We start from the raw sequence: 19,848 nt of genomic DNA on the forward strand, positions 1-19,848 counted from the left end.
GGTCAGCGGCACACGTGTTCCACCGCCCAAAAGTGGCGGCGGCATCCAGCGGCGGGGGCGGGGAGGCTGGGCCGTAACAACCTTCCCACCCCCACCAAGTACCGGCTATCGACACGCTCGGAACATCTATAAGGTGGCGTTGGCTATAGACCAGCGCCCGACTACGTAAAACGCGACTATGAGGGGCTGAGACAGGTGTGAAGCTTCGGACGCATGGCGCTACGTGGGTTCAGCGTTCGCATTCACGAATCATTTCTTAAGCTAGACGACTTCGTAGGAACAGGTGCCAGTCAACAGTGACGGCGAAGGTATTAACGAAAACGAGTCATAAAAAAACGTTCTTAAGAACAACAACAACACAAAAAAAGCCTCGTGAATGCGGCCCGAAGAGCCATCAAACTGAAACCAATAGCGCAGGTTGATGGCAAGGGAGGAAAACTACCGCGAGGTATGACAAATAGAAGTTTGGGACTGGTAGTCCACAGAAATAACCACCACGCTTCGGGGGGAGTCAAAAAGCGGTAAACGTTTTAAAAGTTGCGCATGGGCATCGGCCATGGGACTGACCTGATCCGGCGTGGAGGAGCTGTCGGTGCTGTTGTGGCCCGTGGTGTCCGGGTTGTGGTGACCGCGGCCCCCCGCGCTTCCGCCTCCCCCGCCCCCTCCGCCCCCTCCGGAGCCCCCTCCGCCCCCCGAGCCCCCGCCGCTGCTGTTGTGGTTGTTGTTGTTGTCGCCCAGGTCCCCGGGCTTGCTGTCGCGCTCGTCTATCACCAGGTCGATGGGCATCTTGCCCTTCAGGCAGCTGATGTACCGCTGGCAGAAATTGTCGCACAGCTCGTGCACCTGTGAAGAGGAAAACAAAAGGAAAGCAGGCGGTTGAGTTCGTTCAGTTGAGAATCATTCAATCAGAACTCAAGTTGACTGTCAAGATGAAGTCACGCAGAGACTCTCAACATGAAGTTACGATCATACGCGTGTATGGACTCTCATATCTCAGGTGTAGGCGTAGGAATCATGGCTCAGGGCGAGGTATTCTGTAAGTGTCCACTTAGTGGACATCTTACATTTCGTCTGCTGCTGAGGTACCGATTGGCTGGGGTCGCCTGTGTTCTACTAACGCGTACCGTAGCCCAGTCAATGAGAACTTCAGCAGCAGACAAAATCGACATGTACACTAGGTGGACGCTTACAGAATATCCCCCACCCCAGATGCAGGAATCTTGGTTGTAGCTACTCAATCAGTAGAATATCAATATCAATTCATGGAGTCGATATATATGGACTCAAAATTAGGCCACTGAGTCAATATACGGTCAATATAAAGTTATTGAGAGTCAACAGACTCGTCAGATAACGTTTATTTTTGGGAAAAATACCGTATGCGCCGAATTCGAAATATGCATATCACGTGTGTTCCCACGTGATCACAGGGATTACGGTAAGGAATATAAATTTGCTTTCTTAGAAATAAAGTTAGACGACTCCGAAGATGAAGTTATTGATTCAACATACTTTCAAGCTGAAGTTGTAGAATCAGGCTCTCAAGATGAAGCTACTGGTAGACTTATAAGACAAACTTATCGAGTAAAGAGATTCTCAAGATGGACTTCGTCAGTCGAGTAGACTTTTAAGCTAATGTTGTTGAGTAAATAGTATCTCATGCTGAAGTTACTGAGTAAATAGGCTCTCAAATGAATGTGTTAGGTAAGGAGACTCAGAATGTAGTTATTGAGTCAGGAGACTCAATACAAAGCTATTGAGAATCAACCGAATCTTGACGAAGTTGCTGCGTTTCATTGAATACGCACACCATTGCAGTCAATGGAAACCGACAAAACTGGTCGCAAGGAAAGGCTTGGATTCCGGAATACGTTTCCTCTTTTCTTTATTGACATGCTGGCACGTTTCCCCAAACGTTGATGAGCTTACGTTCAACGTTAACAGGAACTAAACACAAATGCTTATTAAAAGGCGTAAAACTGCTCAATTCGCCCATAGCATAGAAGAACTTGTAGCTAGACTAGTTGGTAATTCATCTTAGTAAGCTGCGTGCATGTGAGTGTGGTCTTTCGCGCTCGGAAGCAACTTACTAAGCTGGCCATAACTGCATCGGTCTCACAACAGTCAGTCTAACAGCTCAGTCCCTGAAAGGCAGCTCTTGCTCAAGAAAACCACGCACGGCAATTGATGCATCCGTAAGCACTATATATAGTCTATCGCCATCGGGTCAACACACCTGTTGTACTGCACGTTTCCGAGACGGCATTCCGTCAGTCGAATAGAGAGATCGCATTATAACTTCCTCCACGAGCCTAGTAACTCCGTCACGCGCGTGGTACATCAGAAAGTGCGGCGTCGTGGGGTCAATATGGACGCCTATCATCTACCCTAACTCGCGGCCCATTACGAGTCGATCCTTCCATATACGGACTGCCACTTTCGCCTTCCTTCCCGACACGCAATCGAAGAAAGAAAAAAAACGACACACAAGATAACTTCGGCTCGACCGAACCAACGAAGCGAATTAAAAGAATCAACACAGAAAGAGAGATCGTCGAACGAAAACGCAGGTCAATATGCACCGCATTTGCCCGCGGCAAAAAAACCGACTGAGACCGCGTATACAGGAAGAGGAGAGAGAGGCGTTATCCGGCATATTGAGAGTCAGGCAGAAGGCTCTAAATAGGCAGCGATAGCGACGATTCGATTAGGCGAGGGACCCGAACACGATAAGGGCCTCGCGAGTATAGGATAGCTAGCTCACGAGAGCGCGTAAGCAATATGGATGCCCCATATAAAAGCAACACGTCGCCGAAAACCGATTACAAAGAAGGCGTGCCAACCGCGACCCCCTCCTCTGATACATCTAAAAACACAAAAAGAAAGAAATACATCTACGCAATCATACGAAACACCACACACGCACAAACGCTATCTTCACAGCTCCTTTACTCCCTTCTTCACCACCACTTCGACGCTTTCGTCCGAGCAGTGCATTACAGCCAAAAAAAAAAAAAAAAAAGAAAGAAAGAAAGAAAACGAGAAAACACAGCGTGTATAGCAAGCAAACATCAATACGCATCTTTGTTTGTTTTTTTAGATACCCATTTAATTCGACGATACTCGCCCTCTCCAGATACCCCACACACACACGTACAGACACACGTACTCGTCGCATTTCTTTTAGATTGGAAAAGCGCGTTCAACCCCCCCCCCCCCCCTCCCCCTCACTGTCTTCACCCAGATACACCGGGACACCGCTTTCAGGGTTCCCGGTGTACACCCGTTATCACGGCGAGCACTCATCGGCCATTATGGCCAACAGGGGGAGAGAAGGCGGCGGGGAACGGAGGAGAGGGGGGGGGGGGGATCTTCCTCATTTACTATTCCGGCGAACTCCACTCAGCGCCAGTCGGCGTGCCTCCATGTATACAGTATATAGGTGTGTCCCAGCTAACTTCAGCCGAGCTCTTCAACGAAAAAGAAAGATTGAAAAAACACGGCGAAGACACAATTTTAAGACCTATGATGTTCAGTCGTCAGAGGCCTGTCGACCGAACACCGTAGGTCTCATAATTTTATCTACGCACCGTGTTTTGAAAACATTATCTTTAGTTGAACAGCTTCGCTAACGTTTGCTGGGACAGCCTTATAGTATAGCGCAGTACACCTGAGTGTTACAGGATCGCGGTTTTCGGCGCGTCTATGCCTCGCTATGGCAAACACTGCAGTGCAGCTAACGCTATATCTAGCCTCCGATATGGCAACAGCAAAGGTGCGCCGGTATAGGGCTCGCGTCAGCCAATCAGTATCAAGAGCTTGCAGCAGCGTGTTCCCGAGGAAAAAAAAAAAGTACGCGACTATAATCAATTCCGTAAATTCAGAATGCAAGGTTGAAACTCGCCTCAAATGCACAAACCACAGGTAATATATAGACACAACAAGCACTGGACATCAACTGAGAGCTAATACTGAACAAAAAACCAAAGCCCGAGTGACTTCTGTATAGTTTCGAATTGTGCACAATAAACTTTTAGTTGATGTCCAGCGCTCGTTGTGTCTACCTCTCCTCCTCTCCTTTGTGCACTTACGCTGAATCCACTGAGCATTATAAACCAAAGTGTTAGTTAATGCGTTGGTTTATAATGCTCAGTCTTCTGCTTCCCCGTCTGACTTCTGGCTACGTGAATAATCCTCCCGTAATCATTCCGTTACTAATCCTCCAGCGGACCCATTCAGCCGGCGCCAAGCGGAGGGCGATCAGACATGTACGTTGGAGGGGAGCTTTTCTGATTCTTCTGATACTGATTCTCTTTTTCTGATTGACTAACGCGAGCCATAGCTTCGTCTGCACTGCGGGGATTTCGCGAAATGGACCAACAGAGCGCGAATCAAAGCTGCGCTTTATTCAAAGGGCAGCGGAGCAATCAAAGTGAGACGGCGACGCAGGAGGCAGGTTTAAAAAGAACCAGAAAGGAAAAAAAATACAGAGGGGTTGACGGCCCGACATGATTCCGCGGTGTTAAAATGGAAGGAGCTGACGCAAGCGAAGGCGATGGCGTCGTAAAGAGAGGAACGACAGCGAGTGAAACGAGTACCTGGCGACGCTTTCTAGATATAGGAGGCGTATATAAAGTGTACACACGCTTGGAGTGCAAGAAAGGACTGGAACAAGACTGGGGAGGTGTGTGCGCGTAGTCTTCGTTTCTTGATTTGGATTTGTTTCCTTCGTTTGTTTGTTTTCCTTGTTTTTTGTCCCAGAAGAGTCGAATCGAAAGGGCGTCGTCTGCTTCATTACAATGCTGCGATAGCTGGAAGGGAGGGCAGCACTTCTGTTTCCGTAAGCCTTTTTTTTAGTATTCTGTTTAGTTAAAGAATATGTCGCCTTCTTTACGCGAGTCTCCGCAAGTATTATAGAAGTGATTAACGGTGCGCTAACGAGAGATGTACACGCAGCGCGCTTCCATCGGTCGTATTTAGTGCACTTAATTTGTGTCTGCGTCCGCTTGTGGTCTAATACGTCTGCTGTCACACCCATTTCTGTGAGCCCTGTGTGATGAAGCCCGTTTTTTTTTTTTTTTTTTTAATGTTTGTGTCTCTGTCCGTGCATTATGTCATCTGTGTGTTTGCTTCATCTGTATACGCCTGTTTTTATCTTAGATCGCATTGCGGCCTCGTGTGTACGTTTTTTGTTTTTTTTTTGGAACTCGTTATACGCGCCATGTGTCCGGGATTAAAATAATACCAACTATTAAAATGCCAACGATTACAATACCGACATGCCCAATTCTTCTACCCTTCGGGATCTCAGTATCGCGTGTGCAGCAAACTGTCCTCGGTCCGTTTGCCTCTATACGTTCCAGTGTGTCTAGGAATACATGTAGACTTCATTCACTCTAGCTCCGCTCTGGATCTTCCAAATCATTGGCATTGCCTCTTATTATACAGTGTTTGTTTTTTCTAATGGCATTGCAATTACGTGAAATGGAGTTGCCGTAGGCATTACAGGCGACTGAATCTCTTTCATTTTCAAAAAACAAAAACAAGAGATGCTTGAGCCCGAAGCCTAAACGATTCGACAAAGTGGACTTAATTGTCTACGTAAACGGAAAACGGAACTACGCTTGTCGAAACGTTCTCGTTGACCCATTGTTGATCACTTCAAGATTCCATCTCTCTGCGAACGCTGTCTTGTTTAGATAAGAAGACAGAAAATTGATATCGAATTGGTTATTTGGACCATAACGATTCCTAAAAAAAATTAACAACAACCTACTAGAGGCAAACGGAGCTCAGAAACTTATTGCCGTGGTGTGTTTGGAAAAAATATGATTGCGTAGAAATATATGTCAAACCATAATAAATAGCGCCACAGGAACGTCCGAAGTCAGAAGCAGGAACGTTAGACAAATCCGTATGCTATTCGTCGTTACCATGGTAACTCAACGATAGCAGAGTTATGATAGCAGAGTTATCTCTAGTAATTTTAGCAGGAAACGCTACGCTTCAACAATACCAAATCGGCAACTCAACATTGACCCCATATGTCAAAACCCGGACACAGTGAGGGGTGAACAACGCGGGAAGTCTGCTGACTATGGCATTTACCGCGCCACTCTTCGAGCGCTAAGCCGAAATAAGATGTCCCTACGCACTGTACCAAAGCCAAATAAACAGTATTTTAAATCAGCATGCCTTTTTCTCTCTCTTTTTTTTTTTTTTTTTGCAGTCACATCAGACATTTGAAGCACTACTTCGCAGGCGATGGTTGACGATGAGTTTCAGATAGTCGCTCACAGGTGGCGCGTCAGTCAACTCATCCCCCCCCCCCCCCCCCCTCCAGAGAAAAGTACCCGAATGTGCACCGGACTTTCAAAATTGCTGTGATATGGAACGACTCTGCGTATGCGGTACACATCATCCAGCCACGCGCGTGGTTGACATTCAGCGACAATGCCCTCTGCCGCCACTCCACGTACGGATATACGGCGAGTCTCGTCTCATTTGTATGCGCGCGTACGCCTCGCCTTGTTTTATCGGCGCGCGGCTTTTCACTTTCGCATAACCTTCGACCCCCCTCATTTCACCTCCCGATATCGGTCCCACATCGCCAGTCCACTTGGGAGCAGATTTCTGTTTTTCTATTTTTCTGCCTCTCTCAAGCCAACCGACTCGACACGGAGGGGGACACCCGGACGACTAGGCCTACAACACTCGACCTTTCATCGGACGCGCAGCTTGGAAAAAATACAACCGCGTAGCTCTTCCCAATAGACTCCCCCCCCTATCAACGCCGGTCGCAACACTTAGCGCTCGCTTCCCTGCACTTTTTTTTCCACCCACCATATCCATCGTTGCCCGCAATTGACTTTCTTTTTTGCGCTGCTTGACCACAGGATGCAATCGCAACCGCACTGCGTCTCTATCCCATCCCCTGTGCTACCTACTTTTCCAATCCAGACATGCAGCGCGGAATTCGGCCATCGCACGCCGAAGCAGTTTTCTTTTCGATTTGTATGAAGAGAGACACTTTCAGACTGGCGGCGAAGCAGATATGCTCTGCGACACCAAATCGGTGCAGCGATGTAGCTGGTATAAGGTTCAGTTGTCGTCGGGATATCACAAGAGCGGGCATAATGGACCGCTTGGTTCTTGTGCGACGTGTTCGTCCGTGGCCATGTCGTCTGCTCTCGACGGCTTTCAGCAGACGACGTTAAGGCGTCGTCTGCTCAGCGTCTTCTGCTGAGGGTGCAGAAGGCACGAAGCAACACCGGTCTGCTGTTGAGCAGACGATAGCGCAATACACGTGGCACAAGTTTCATGACATACAGCAGACGATATATACAGACGCTGTCAACGTCTTAATCTGGGCAAGTTGGCTCATTGTTGACGCAAACTTTTCTTTTGTGCACTACAAAAGACAACGATGCAAAAGAAGGTAAATACACTGCTTCAGTATGTGCTTGCTTTCGTTTGAGTCTCGGTCTTCTGCACATCAAAACACGTGCTTCCATGTCAAAATCTGAACATGGTCCTCCTCTACGCCATAGCCATTGCCAGAGCACGGCTCGTCACTGACGTTCGAGCATCCACAAGGCTGCATGGTATTGATGAGCCGAAGCGAAGATAGTGCCGAACTCATTTCTTCCGCAATCTTTCTTTACTTTTCTCAGTACGCGCAGAGAGGTATAGGTCCAGGAACTGTGAGCTCATGGTTTTAGATGTATGGGTCTTTGGTCTCCGGGACGGGGCCCAGTAGTTTATCTAAACGCCACCTGCCTTCGACACCCTTATCATCGCTGCCGTTCAAGACCACCACAGTCACCGCCCCGGTGGAAATGCCTCGTCGCGTCCCTCTGCCGTCCGCGTGGTCTCATCCGTGTGTCTGTGAGGGGAGGGGGCATTCGGACCTTCCAATACGGGAACTCAGTCGCGGGTATTAGGCAAACGATATCGTATCTCATTGTTTTTTTCGTTTGTTTGTTTTTGTTTTGCTTACGTACGAGTTCATTCCTGCTTTCTTCGCTGTGTACACAAGCGATCTCCAAGTGGTCTTTCACACACTCGTCCAAAGACGACGGTGGCTCACGGGAGTATGAAGACGCTGAATTGACTGACTGGTCGAACAAGAGATGTCTCCGGAGCCAACGTTTTCACAAGGGGACTTGCCTTCGCCCTGACGTAAACGAGACGCCTTGTCTTCGCCCTGACGCTAAAGCGACACTAAAGATTAAGCTTCACTGGGAAGTTACGCCTGTGGCAATGACAAGAAAACCACTCTCACAGTAAGACGAGGCTTTGCAAGGCCATTCGAAAAGCGTTAGAACGAAAGACCAGGTGACCACGCCACGTTGAAGTTGACGCACCAGCTCGCAGTGAACGTCACGGGTTGTGACATCCTCTACTCGGGTCTAACCAACTGTTTGTCGACAACAAGTGACATTCTAAGGGAACCAAGGGATCGATGTGGAAAGTCTGAGGGACCATTACTGCGCCAAAACGACGCAAACACGAGAAAACACTCTGAAATCAGCGACGTCAGATTGTCATACAGACACAAGGGCGCAAATAGAAATACGCTATAGGGACACAACACCGCCGCCCTTGGAGTCTCGTTTTCAACCTCCCGACAGTCGAAGGTCGCGGGTCCGGTTCCAGCGCAGCGCGGAACGTCACCCATCAGCCAACCGCAACTCGCGACTGTCTATTGACGAGAGGTCGCGCGGCTTATAGCTGACCTCACTTTCTCGTGCAGAGGAGGCCGCCGACACCAACGCTGCAGTCTTTCTTCCTTTCTTTCTCTACTTTTCTTTCTCTTTTTCGCTGGCTGCCAATCGACCAGACATGCATTGACAAGGACGCCGTTCGTTTTCGCAAACGTCGATAGGACCGCGCAAGCGCGCAGGGCAACCGAGCCAATGGCATACGCGCGCTAACAGATGAGACGAGAATGGAAAATTCCGTCACTGTCCTTCGATTTCGTTTTCATCTGTGGTGAGTGTGTCTATATTTACTCTTTGCTCTCTCTCTCTCTCTCTCTCTCTCTCTATATATATATATATATATATATATATATATATATATATATATATATATATACACACACGACAATTTGCGCAGGTGAGTAGGTGTGTTCGTCTGAGTGAGTGAGTGAGTGAGTGAGTGAGTGAGTGAGTGAGTGAGTGAGTGAGTGAGTGAGTGAGTGAGTGAGTGAGTGAGTGAGTGAGTGAGTGAGTGAGTGAGTGAGTGACAGAGTGTGGTGCGTGTGTGAGCGACAGAAAGAGTGAGTCAGTCAGTACGCATGAGTTAGTGCGCAAAGTGCGTCTGTGTGTTTTGATGCGAGTACGTGAGCGTGTGCGTCTGAGCAAGAGTGAGAGTGTTTATGAGTGAGTGATTCTACCTAGGTGAGAGAAAGAAAGAAAAAGTGTGTGAGCGTGCCGAGCGGCTGTGCGCACGTGCGAGCGAGCTTGCGCAAAAGTTTGCCCTTGCCTTGTAACGCGGATTACCGCCTCGTTACTAACATCTTTAGCGCACCTCGCTGGTCTTACAAACGGGTCGGTTGTCCATACTTCCTGCTAGTCAGAGTTTCGGAAAATACTGACCATTTTTTTTCCAGGAAACCACCACCCCTGACACAGCAAACACGTACGACGAAACATGACGAAAGATGATGAACGAAGGACAGGATATGTCCCCGGGTTTTCTGGCTCTTTTTTTTTTTTTTTTTGGTCTGCAAGTTTCACAACGTCTACGTGTACACCCACTCGTCCTCTTGAGTTGATGTCCCTTTAACAGCGGCGATGATTTCGATCATCCAGAACATAAACCACCGCTTAGCGCAGCACAACACGAAGTTATCCTCCAAAAACAACAACGACAAACAAAGTACGCCTACGTGCAACTCACATACAGGCTTCTCCCGGAGCGAAATCAGAACAAAGATAAATACGCATTAAGAACACGGAGAGACAGCAGTAAGGCTGATTTGAACTTCGATAACTTTAGAAACGCCGGTCGTTAGTCACACAGACCGAGTTAGATCGTAAGTGTTCCGCACTCAGAATTGTGATACATTGTGCTTTAAAAAAGTAGTCGTCCGGAAAATGAATGGCGGTCACGCTTCAAGCACCCGAGATTCTACTCCCCGGACTAAGAGGTAAAGAAAAATGAAACAACAACAACCATAAAGCAGGAAGAACCAGCTGCCTACAGCTTACGATGCTTACGAAGAATAATAACGTAAAAAATAACTAAAGAAAGACTCCTGCAGTAGCAAATAGTGTTAGATTCTGCGTTTACAGGCACCTATGGATGTAGGGGATGGGGAGTATTTAGGCTTGTATACGGTAAAAACCAATACCTAACACATCAAGGTCTGGGCAAACAAAAAAAAAAATACAGAAAAAGAAATTAATGCACAACGGTTCAAAATTATTCCGAATGATAGCATTAAACTCCCTCATTAAGCGGATAGGTCGAACGGTATCTCTGCAGCTATAGAACCGTCACCGCCGCCTACCGATTACCAAATAAAATAAGGTAATGATGATAACAATCACACTGTTTCCGCTGAAAATTGTTGGATCTGGAGTCACCGACTCAGCTCTCCGCGTCTTCCCTTGCACTCCCCTATACACCGCGCTATTATACAAGCTGCTTCGGTCCATATTTCATTGCCGTATCTCCTCCAGCTGGAGAGAAGCCACCATTCCACGTCGTCGCAAACGCAATACCTTCTTGCCGGCAAAGGTGAGGGATACGGGACAAAACCGAAAAACAGAAAAGGAAGACGAAAAAAATAAACACTGGCGAAGACGAAGAACCAGTTTTTTTTTTTTTTTTTTTCGTTGTTTTCTCCGACTCTAAACCTCTCCTTTGAGCAGCCGCCGGGACCACTTCTACCTTCCTTCGTATGCTTTATGTGGTTTTTTTTTTTTTTTTTTCGTTTGCAGTGTGAAGAACGTTGTTCACGGTCGGTGAATGTCGAGACGAAAGCGCGCAACCGACGAACAGGAATCGCGCGATACCATTGCGAAACCGGCCAGAAACAAACGATCCTTCTCCAAGAGAAAAAGGCAGGCATACGTAAAGAATGGGCAAGGAAACAACAACAACAACAAAAAGCGATTTACTCAGAAAGAAAAGTCTCACTAGATACAGGAGTTTCGCGAGTGTGGAACCGGTGAATAATAAAAGACGCCCACCACCAACCACACCGTCAAAGATGACGACGGTATATACAGAAGTGGGTATATAGCGAACATTTGCATGAAGCATTGGAGCGCGAGGAAATGTAAGAACGACAAAACAAGAAAGAAAAATGAAGCAAAGAAGCGAACTGGGTAACCCTGGGGAATATTATTCAAGAAACACTGAGCGCGAGTGTGTTTGTTCGTCTACTGTCTGCGCAGTCTCGTGGGGTCAGGCGCCCGTTGGAAGAGACGTCTTTTGAGAGCGAGCGTGTAAACACAAACGAAAACAGAAACACATACAAACACACACACACGCATGAAACACAACGCTCACGCAACTCAACCAATACACACACACAAACGAACGCAAACACAACACACGTAGAAACATGCACACATACGCACCAATACAAACACAACCAAACGCAGCCAAACACAAACACACACGTGCACACAAGCAATGCATAAGAAAGAAGGGCGGACACGCGAGAGGCAAGGAATCACCCGAAACCAACTGAAATCGGACGCACTCCTACAGGGAGCTTGCTCGCGTTGAACTTCACTCTTAGAGTGCGGCGCGACGCACTTGCTCGTTGCACCCAAGGCATACGTGACTGGCATGGCTACGCCCTCATATCGGACGAGCAGAAGCAGCAGCAGCCCGGCTCATCGCAATCCCCCCATCATTTCTTCTTATTCCACAAGCATCGCGCGTGCATGCAACAACTCCCCGCGTTCGCGCACAACGCAAACAGACACACACACACACACACACACACACGCTCACGCCTTCTCCTTCGAGAACGGCGAGCATCATGAGCTATAAGAAGCTGCCGAGAAAACGTCTCGGTCCTTGAAGAAGAGAGAGACGCTGCTCTTTTCGTTTCTCAACACTCCCGTCTCACGCGAACGCTGCCCAGTGAGGGTGAAAGCTACGGGTATAACGCCAGCCAATCACGAACGCGAAAGAGGCTTGCGCAAGTGAGTTCGTTCATCTATCATTTATTCGTATAGCATACCCCCATTCATACCGGGATGTCGTGACTCTAGTAAGGGAAGCGGGTAACGTATTACAGTGTGTTACAGAGTACAGTCGAAGGATTGCAACAACACGAGCCTCGAAGCAGTACGTTGTTAAAAACCTCGATTTAACGAAGTCGATAGGACACGAAAATTATTTCGGTAAATTGAGACATTATTCGAGTAACGCACCATACACCTCGGGATGCTCAGTGACTGTAGTAAATGGAGAGGGTAATATAGTACAGTGTGTTACAGAGTACAAGTGATGGGCCTGAGAGTGTATGCAGTTAAACCTCCATTTAACAAAGTTGATGGGACCACTAAATTATTTCGTTAAGTCGAGAACTTCATTAATCGAAAACAGAAGCACTCATGCGAGGTTTGACTGCACATACAAAACATTACGCGATATGGCTAGACTTCATTAAAAAGAAAAAAAAAAAAGGGGGGGGGGGGGGGTAAACAGTGACGCGACATCGGAAATACACTCCGCAGGGAGCTCCAGAATATGACGAAATATCCCTGACAAGGTCCGGTCAACCACAGGGTGGTAAGACCAAGAGAGGCAATGAATTCCTAAATTAGACAAATAATCGCACAAGCAACGCCAACTTCGTCCTGCAGAGGTCATTAAAAAGCATGAGGACGATGATGATGCGACGGTGACGATCATGAGAACGACGATGACAAAGCAAAATTGTAAAGCATGTCAAAAGAGATAAAAAGATATGGGGCAAGATACAAGGTACACTGGAGAAAGAAGAAAGGCATCGCCGCTCGCTGTACGTCACTAATCTGATCCGTGAGCCTTCCATTCAGCAGGCGAGGCAACCGGAATAATTATCGCGGAACAGCGGCCGAACCCCCTTCTACTGGTAACCGTTCCTGACTGGCTGAAGCGACTCGTAGGCTTCACTTCATTGCACGGAATTAGCGAATAAAACAAGAGATGATTCCATGCACGCACGCAAATAAAGGCACGATTAACCAACCTCCCGCGCCCTCGTACCGTGCAGGCTTCGCTACCCACACGCCCCCAACAGCACATTTCCGCTGACGTACTAGCGCAGTAATGCACTCGGCGCTTCTTTATACTCTTCATCGAAATAATGCCGCGAGCGAGCGTCACGTGACGACGAGACGTGACTGCGCATATTTACCCAGCGTGCGCTCCAAAGGTGGGCCTGAAAGTCTAGAGAATGAGCGTACGCAATCATCTTGCGTACATCTGCGTACACAGGAGCAAGGAGCGCTCCCTTTGTCGACTCGTTTTGCAAAAGTGACCGACTGTGCCACGTATGTAAAGGCCCCTAAAGAGAAATTTTACGTTAGGCTTTATCAGTAAACAAAGCTTCCGAAATAGAAAGACGGCCAGTGTCACCGTTACGGGAGCCTCGTTAAGCGTGCGTATGTACGTGTGCGCACGCGTGTGTGTGTGTGTGTGTGTGTGCGTGTGTGTGTGGAAAGGGGGAGGGGGGCAGACCAAATGCGCAAGAACCAAATTAACCGAAAACTGTTCACGACGCCGTCCTGATGTTTCCACACCAGAGCTCGTCGAGACGTTTGGACAGTGTATGCTTAGACCAAGTTAATTGTTTATCGATAAAGAAGCACCACAAGTTAGTACGCAGGAAACACCCAATACGCCGTTGAACTGTGGCTACAGGCAGCGCTAAACAGACCGGAACGCAAGAGACTTAACACAAGACGAGTGGCAGACTACACCAGAGAATATGGGAACACAAGGGAACAGACGACGCACGAGGAACAGACGACGCACGAGGAACAGACGACGACACGAGGAACAGACGACACAAGCGGTCTTGTCGTCTGTCCCTTGTGTTCCCGTCTGTTTCTGCGCTATACCCACGAGTCTGCACACACCACAGCAGCGTTTCCTACACTTTGGATACTTTAATCGCAGCTAGTATACAACTGCTCTGAAAAACGACGCGGTCGTCAACACACAGCCAAGGCGCGCTGGCTTCCAATCGTCTTTACATACTGAACAGCGAGACGATCCTGGCCGCAGAGCTCAGAGGACTCGCTTGGGTTCACTGCGCAGTTAAACAAAATTGCGGCCTGGCTCACGGACATCTCGTTTTCGGCTTGCCGCCGGTGGTCTAGCTGCATTCTCTCGCGATACAATATACGTATACGCGGTTGACCAGGAGATGGCAAAGCGGGTGAGATGCGAAAGTAGAAGAGGGGGGGGGGGGGGGGGGGTACGTAACAGAAAGATCGCAGCGGATGATTAAAAACGCTCTATCAAACTTCTTCCCCGAGGGGAAAGAGCGGCCAAATATGAAGAAGAAAAAAGAAAAGGATTCTATAAAAAAAAAAAAAAAAAAAAACGAAAACTCAAATACACGCGTCGCGGCCGCACCGGGAGGGCGGGTCTTGCACTGCAGAGGTCATTAGTTTGATCGGAATGCCCATCTCATCGGGAGCCGGCCGCTGCAGCTTACGTGTATGCACTATGCACCAGGAAAGAAAGAATAATAATTAAACGAAAAACAAAAGCAGAAGCGAGAAAACAAGAAAAGCGATAGAAAACATGGAAGACCCGATGAACAGAAGAACCAGCAGAAGCTGGCTAAGCAGGAGAACCAATAGCGAGAGGGGAACAAAAATTAAAACGAATAAAAGATGGCTTCCGAGATTGGAAGGAGCGGTTCTCCTTTGAAACGATTGAGCAGCCGAGCCCCTGTGTGTGCGCGCGCGCACACTCTTTCTGAAGTCGCGCCAAAGCCGAAGCCGGTTTCGTCTAGCGCGCGGGGTGCGGGCTTCGGGCGAGAGGAACGATAAAGAACGAGAGAGAAAAGTTCGTTAAGGACCGTTCCTTCGCAAGAAGGTACGCGTACGCACAACCTACACGCACGATCATCACGACCAGACTGTTACACCCCGTCCCACCAACTCCTCGCAGTGCGGCGAACGTTATGGGCATCGTCAGCCAGCCCGAATCGGGGCCCATATTCACAAAAGCCTCTTACGCTACAAATTGTTCGTAAGAACAAAGTCCACCCAATTCCGCTTATGCACATTTGATCAGCGAAGGCGGCCAAACAAATGAGATAGAGCACGTACACGAACGTAAAACTTCGTGGACTCGGCCCCTCAACTACGACCAGAATCAGTAGAATATATTATAGTTCGCCCTTTGCTCTCGACCGAAGTTTGTATTAGTTGTTTGGTGCATTTTCCACACACGTCCCCCTTATCCTTATGTAATACCATTTGGCCTTTAAGTGTTTAATAAATGACAGCGAATGACGAGATGACGCACTCCCCCAATTGTCCGCCGCTGATCGTCCTCCGCGCGACGCCGGCTGAACGGAAGCGCTTCACGGAAGGTTTAGCAGCGAACATTGGGCGAGACCTCCCTTCTCCCTTCTCTAAACAACACACTCCCTTATTCAATTCTCCTTGGGTCTTCGTGAACTTAATAAAGAATGGTCAAGGACGACAAGAAGCGCTCCTTCATTGTCCGCCGCTGACCGCTCTCTGCGCAGAGCCAGCTGAATGAACCCAGCTTCACGGAAGGACTAGCAGCGTACATTGGGCGAGCCCTCCATTCTCTGAAGCACGCTACCTTATTCAATCCCATTTGGGCCTCTATGGGCTTAACAAACAATTGTCAAGGACAAGAAGCGCTCCTTCAGTGTCCGCCGCTGATCGCTCTCTGCGCGGAGCCAGCTGATTGAACCCAGCTTCACGGAAGGACTAGCAGCGTACAATGGGCGATCTCTCCCTCCTCCCTTCTCTGAAACACGCAGCCGGACTCTCGTTAATGATTGGCTGACCCGCGCCACTATTTCCCTCCACTGCACGGTGTTTGGTGAGACGTAGCTTAGCAGCGGCAGCAGCAACGCCATCAACATTAGCAGCAAAGAAGCGTTAGGAGAGAAGCAGCAGCAGCAGCAGCAGAAGCAACATTGCGGGGAGCGCGCGTTCGATGTATACGACGCAAACGCGCGGCAGTGTTTGCGCGCAAGCGAGCGTTCCGGAATAATTACCTTCCAGCCCTCGAAAAACATGAACGGATGTAGCACTACAGCAGTGTGCACGGCAGCTGTACGCTTATGCGAGCATCGGCAACGACTTCGCCGAGGCCCTCTGGTGGTGACGATGAGAATCCCCGAGACCGGGAGCTCAACGAAGAAAGAAAGAAAGAAAGAAAGAAAGAAAGAAAGAAAGAAAGAAAGAAAGAAAGAAAGAAAGTTCTTGGCAGCGCACTTGCCACACCCAAGCGACGAATATATTGGATTCAATTTGCGGCGGCGCGAACGAGATTGGAACGAGAAAGAGAGAAAGAAACAAAAGAAGAAGTAAAAGGAATGCCTATCGGATCGAAAAGAAAGAAAAAATGGAAAGGGTTGCAAAGCAGCAGGCTCGGAAAAGACGTGACGACAAGACGCCAAGCAAGCGACACGAGAATAAAGTCGCGTGTGGCTGGCTACATACGGTCGAACAACCAGGGGAAAAAAAACGCACGAATAAAAAGACAAAGGAAAGCGGTAGGCCATCTATTCAACGACGAAATGAAAAAAAAAATAAAATCAAGATAACCACAAGGAAGACTGCGAGAAGAAACGTATAATGGGTCCGGCCGACTCATTCGCTTGTCGCGAAATTAAAAGTCGACCGCTGTTATGCACACTCGCGGCGACGACAAGGAGGGTCAAAAAACGATAAAAGGAAAGAAGAAAAAACGCGGCGTAATTAAAGTCCGAAATTGGAACGTATACACAAAGCGCCCGCGGCTGATCTATAGATCTAGTTTTGTCTCTAGATTCTATCTCAGCTGCCCGAAGAGAGAGCGATGGAAAGAAAGAAAAAAAAAAGCCGAGAAAGGAACGTCGAAGTGCGTGATAACACCGAAGATAATCGGCAAAAGTGTACAAATTATCCAATCTGCGGGCAAGTGTACGAGCGGTGAAAAAAAAAAAAAGAAAGCCGCCGACCCCCCACCGAAAGGATTTCTTGCTACAGCACGCGAGGTTGCCGCGGATGGAATAGAAAGGAAATTGATGATAGTATCATACGGAGACGTAATTTGATGGTTTTAATAAGGGGGCCTGCAGCGGGATACGCAGGAGATAAAGCGGACCGTGTTAAGCGAAACATAACCTGGATCTTACTACGTCTGCTGTCTGGTCATTGAAAGAGGCCTTCGGACAACGCGCCTCAGCAGAACTCGTATACGGTATACGAATCACAGTTGTCTAGCGAGGTCAGTCGGCCAATTTGGTCGTCAGAGAGAGAGAGAAAACTATAATTTAAAAAAAAAAAACATGCTCTCGCGAAAAAAAAAAAAAAAGCCGCCGCCATTACACCCTGTGAAAGACAAGCACCACCACCACCACAAGCAACTTACCGCACGCGTGTGGAAGTTCAGCATACACCCTCATCCTTCTGGGCCATACGCCAAGCGCAAGTGAAGCCTAACTGAAGCAATTGAATTTTTCGAAGTAAACTGCGTCAGACAATTCGTAAAGTACGACTTACGCACAAGCTGCGGACATTATTGCTCTCGGACTGTAACTCGAATATACGAGAAAACATATTTCTGTTACGTAGAAACTCAAAGTCATTTTCCATCTGTCGTTTGAGGTCTGTCTGAGTGGCAGCGGTCACTAGGTGGCGGCACTGCTTTTGGGTGAGCACGGGCCGACGAAAAATCCGGACCAACTAGAGCCTAACCGCTTCGCTGTAAAAATGAAAGAAGCGCAGGCCGACGCCGCAATAAGACCACGCATGGCCATGCCACATGCGCGGCCCGTGCGCTACGGAACAAACAGATTTGGAACCCAGGATCTAGGCAACTGCTACGGACGCCGCTCGCGCATAAAGTGAGGAGCTCGCCACTTCAAACAAGTTTGATGCAGTCAAACTGTAGGTCCCTCTGATGGGCCTTCGGCGACAGTTAAAATGCTGTATTTACTCTCGCCGGTAACTTTCTGAGCTATATACTGTGTGTTTCAGCGGTGGCTATTTCTGATTACTATGAATAGGGTGGTGGTGGTGGTGGTGAATTGTAGCAACAGGCGGGTTTAGCCTGGCGATCAAGGCCGGCAATTGCTCCGCCCGAGCGTCTCTTACAATATGGCTGCAGGGTTTCACCATATGTCCATCAAACCAGTCTCTCTTAAGAATTCCATAAGTTCTTTGCGGGATATAATTGATCCCTCGGGAAATACAAGGTGTTGCAGGCACGCATGCCGAAGGTCCTTTTTTTTTTTTTTTTTTTGCCGATTCTCCAGGAGAGCGTCCCTTTCACCTTGGCAGATCCTGTCCTTATTCGATATAGAAGTGAGGCTTCCTGAAATCTCTTGGTTACGCAGGGCATATGTGGTGGAACCCAAAGCGACCCAAAGTGATTTCAACTGCTTTGTCTTGTCTTCGTGAAGGCAACCAAGACGCATTGATGCGAGTCAAGAAATAGTCAAAGCACTAACCGAGGTGTCTTCGCAAAAGACGACGAAGTGCGGGCTACGACCCGATGAAAAATTACCACCTCGAAATTCATTCGCGAAAACCTCGCGTGGTTGAAAAAGTTACCGGAAGTGTAGACGCCATAGAAGAATGGCCGAAGTGAGGTTTAGTAAGCTGTTTGATAGGACTGGTAAACGGCTTCGACAGGTGGGAACGTCTTTCTTTGCCAAAATGCATTTGAAAGATTGCGCATGTATACGCCAAACATTTTAAAAGAAGGAACAAATGACTGATGAATAGTTCACTTTGACAGCGGGCAATTTAAGTCGCTCGCTCGCCCGGCACACACCTCGATCACGCCGAAGGATTGCATTGCCCCGGATAGCCGGGACATTCCAAATGAGAAAGAACGGATACGCACTGTCCCCGCAGAATAAAATAATAATAAACAAAAGAAAAGGACGATCAAGTAAATTACCAAAGATCTCTGAAGAGGAATAGTTCGAAGAAAAAGAAATCCTCTGCACGTGGAAATCACTTTACGGGGAGAGGAGGACAAACGTTTGGAACATGCAATAACCGCGCCACTCAGAGAGAGCGGGAGTTTACTTGACAAGCAACGCAGCAGCGACCACCGCAACAGTCGTCGCACCTCAACCTCTGGTGCCCATTTGGCTTTCCACCATCCGGCACAAGACAAAAGCAGCCAGCAAAAGGAGCGCTCGCGATGGAATAAATAAAGGGCTTCGCAAGAAACAACGACAATAACAACAACAACAAAAATCACCACTGTAATAACGAGCACCACCACCACCAACCACCTCGACGGCTGATTTGCTTCTCGCCGTTGCAGCAGCCCAACACACCGCTGGGCCTTGCGCACTAAAAAGGACTGCGCCGTTCCTCTCAACCTCGCGTGTACAAAACGCAGCGCCCCGTCGCGTGAGGCCTACCTGTCACATCACTTCTTTTGCTCCCGCCGTATAATAGGGCGGACAGCGCGGCTCCGCAAGAAGAGAGCTACGCAGAAAGAAAGAAAGAAAGAAAGAAAGAAAGAAAGAAAGAAAGAAAGAAAGAAAGAAAGAAAGAAAGAAAGAAAGAAAGAAAGAAAGAAAGAAGGGGGGGGGGGGGTCCCAGTTTCGCATCCGGATTGTCAATCAAAACTGGCTGCCGCCAACACTGGAGGGAGGGATGC

At 48.3% G+C, this 19,848-nt stretch overlaps 1 protein-coding gene across 3 annotated transcripts in view; it reads right to left on the reverse strand.

Annotated features, from left to right (window-relative positions):
* The window catches only part of LOC119457830 (homeobox protein Meis1), a 343,572-nt gene that overhangs the window by 240,013 nt on the left and 83,711 nt on the right, over window positions 1–19,848 (reverse strand). For all 3 annotated transcript variants that reach the window (XM_037719582.2, XM_037719581.2, XM_037719584.2), the window contains exon 6: window positions 568–843. In XM_037719582.2, coding sequence (XP_037575510.1) covers window positions 568–843 — 276 coding nt within the window. The remainder of the gene's footprint in view (window positions 1–567; window positions 844–19,848) is intronic.

Source organism: Dermacentor silvarum, chromosome 7 (assembly GCF_013339745.2).
Source record: "Dermacentor silvarum isolate Dsil-2018 chromosome 7, BIME_Dsil_1.4, whole genome shotgun sequence".
NCBI lineage: Eukaryota > Metazoa > Arthropoda > Arachnida > Ixodida > Ixodidae > Dermacentor > Dermacentor silvarum.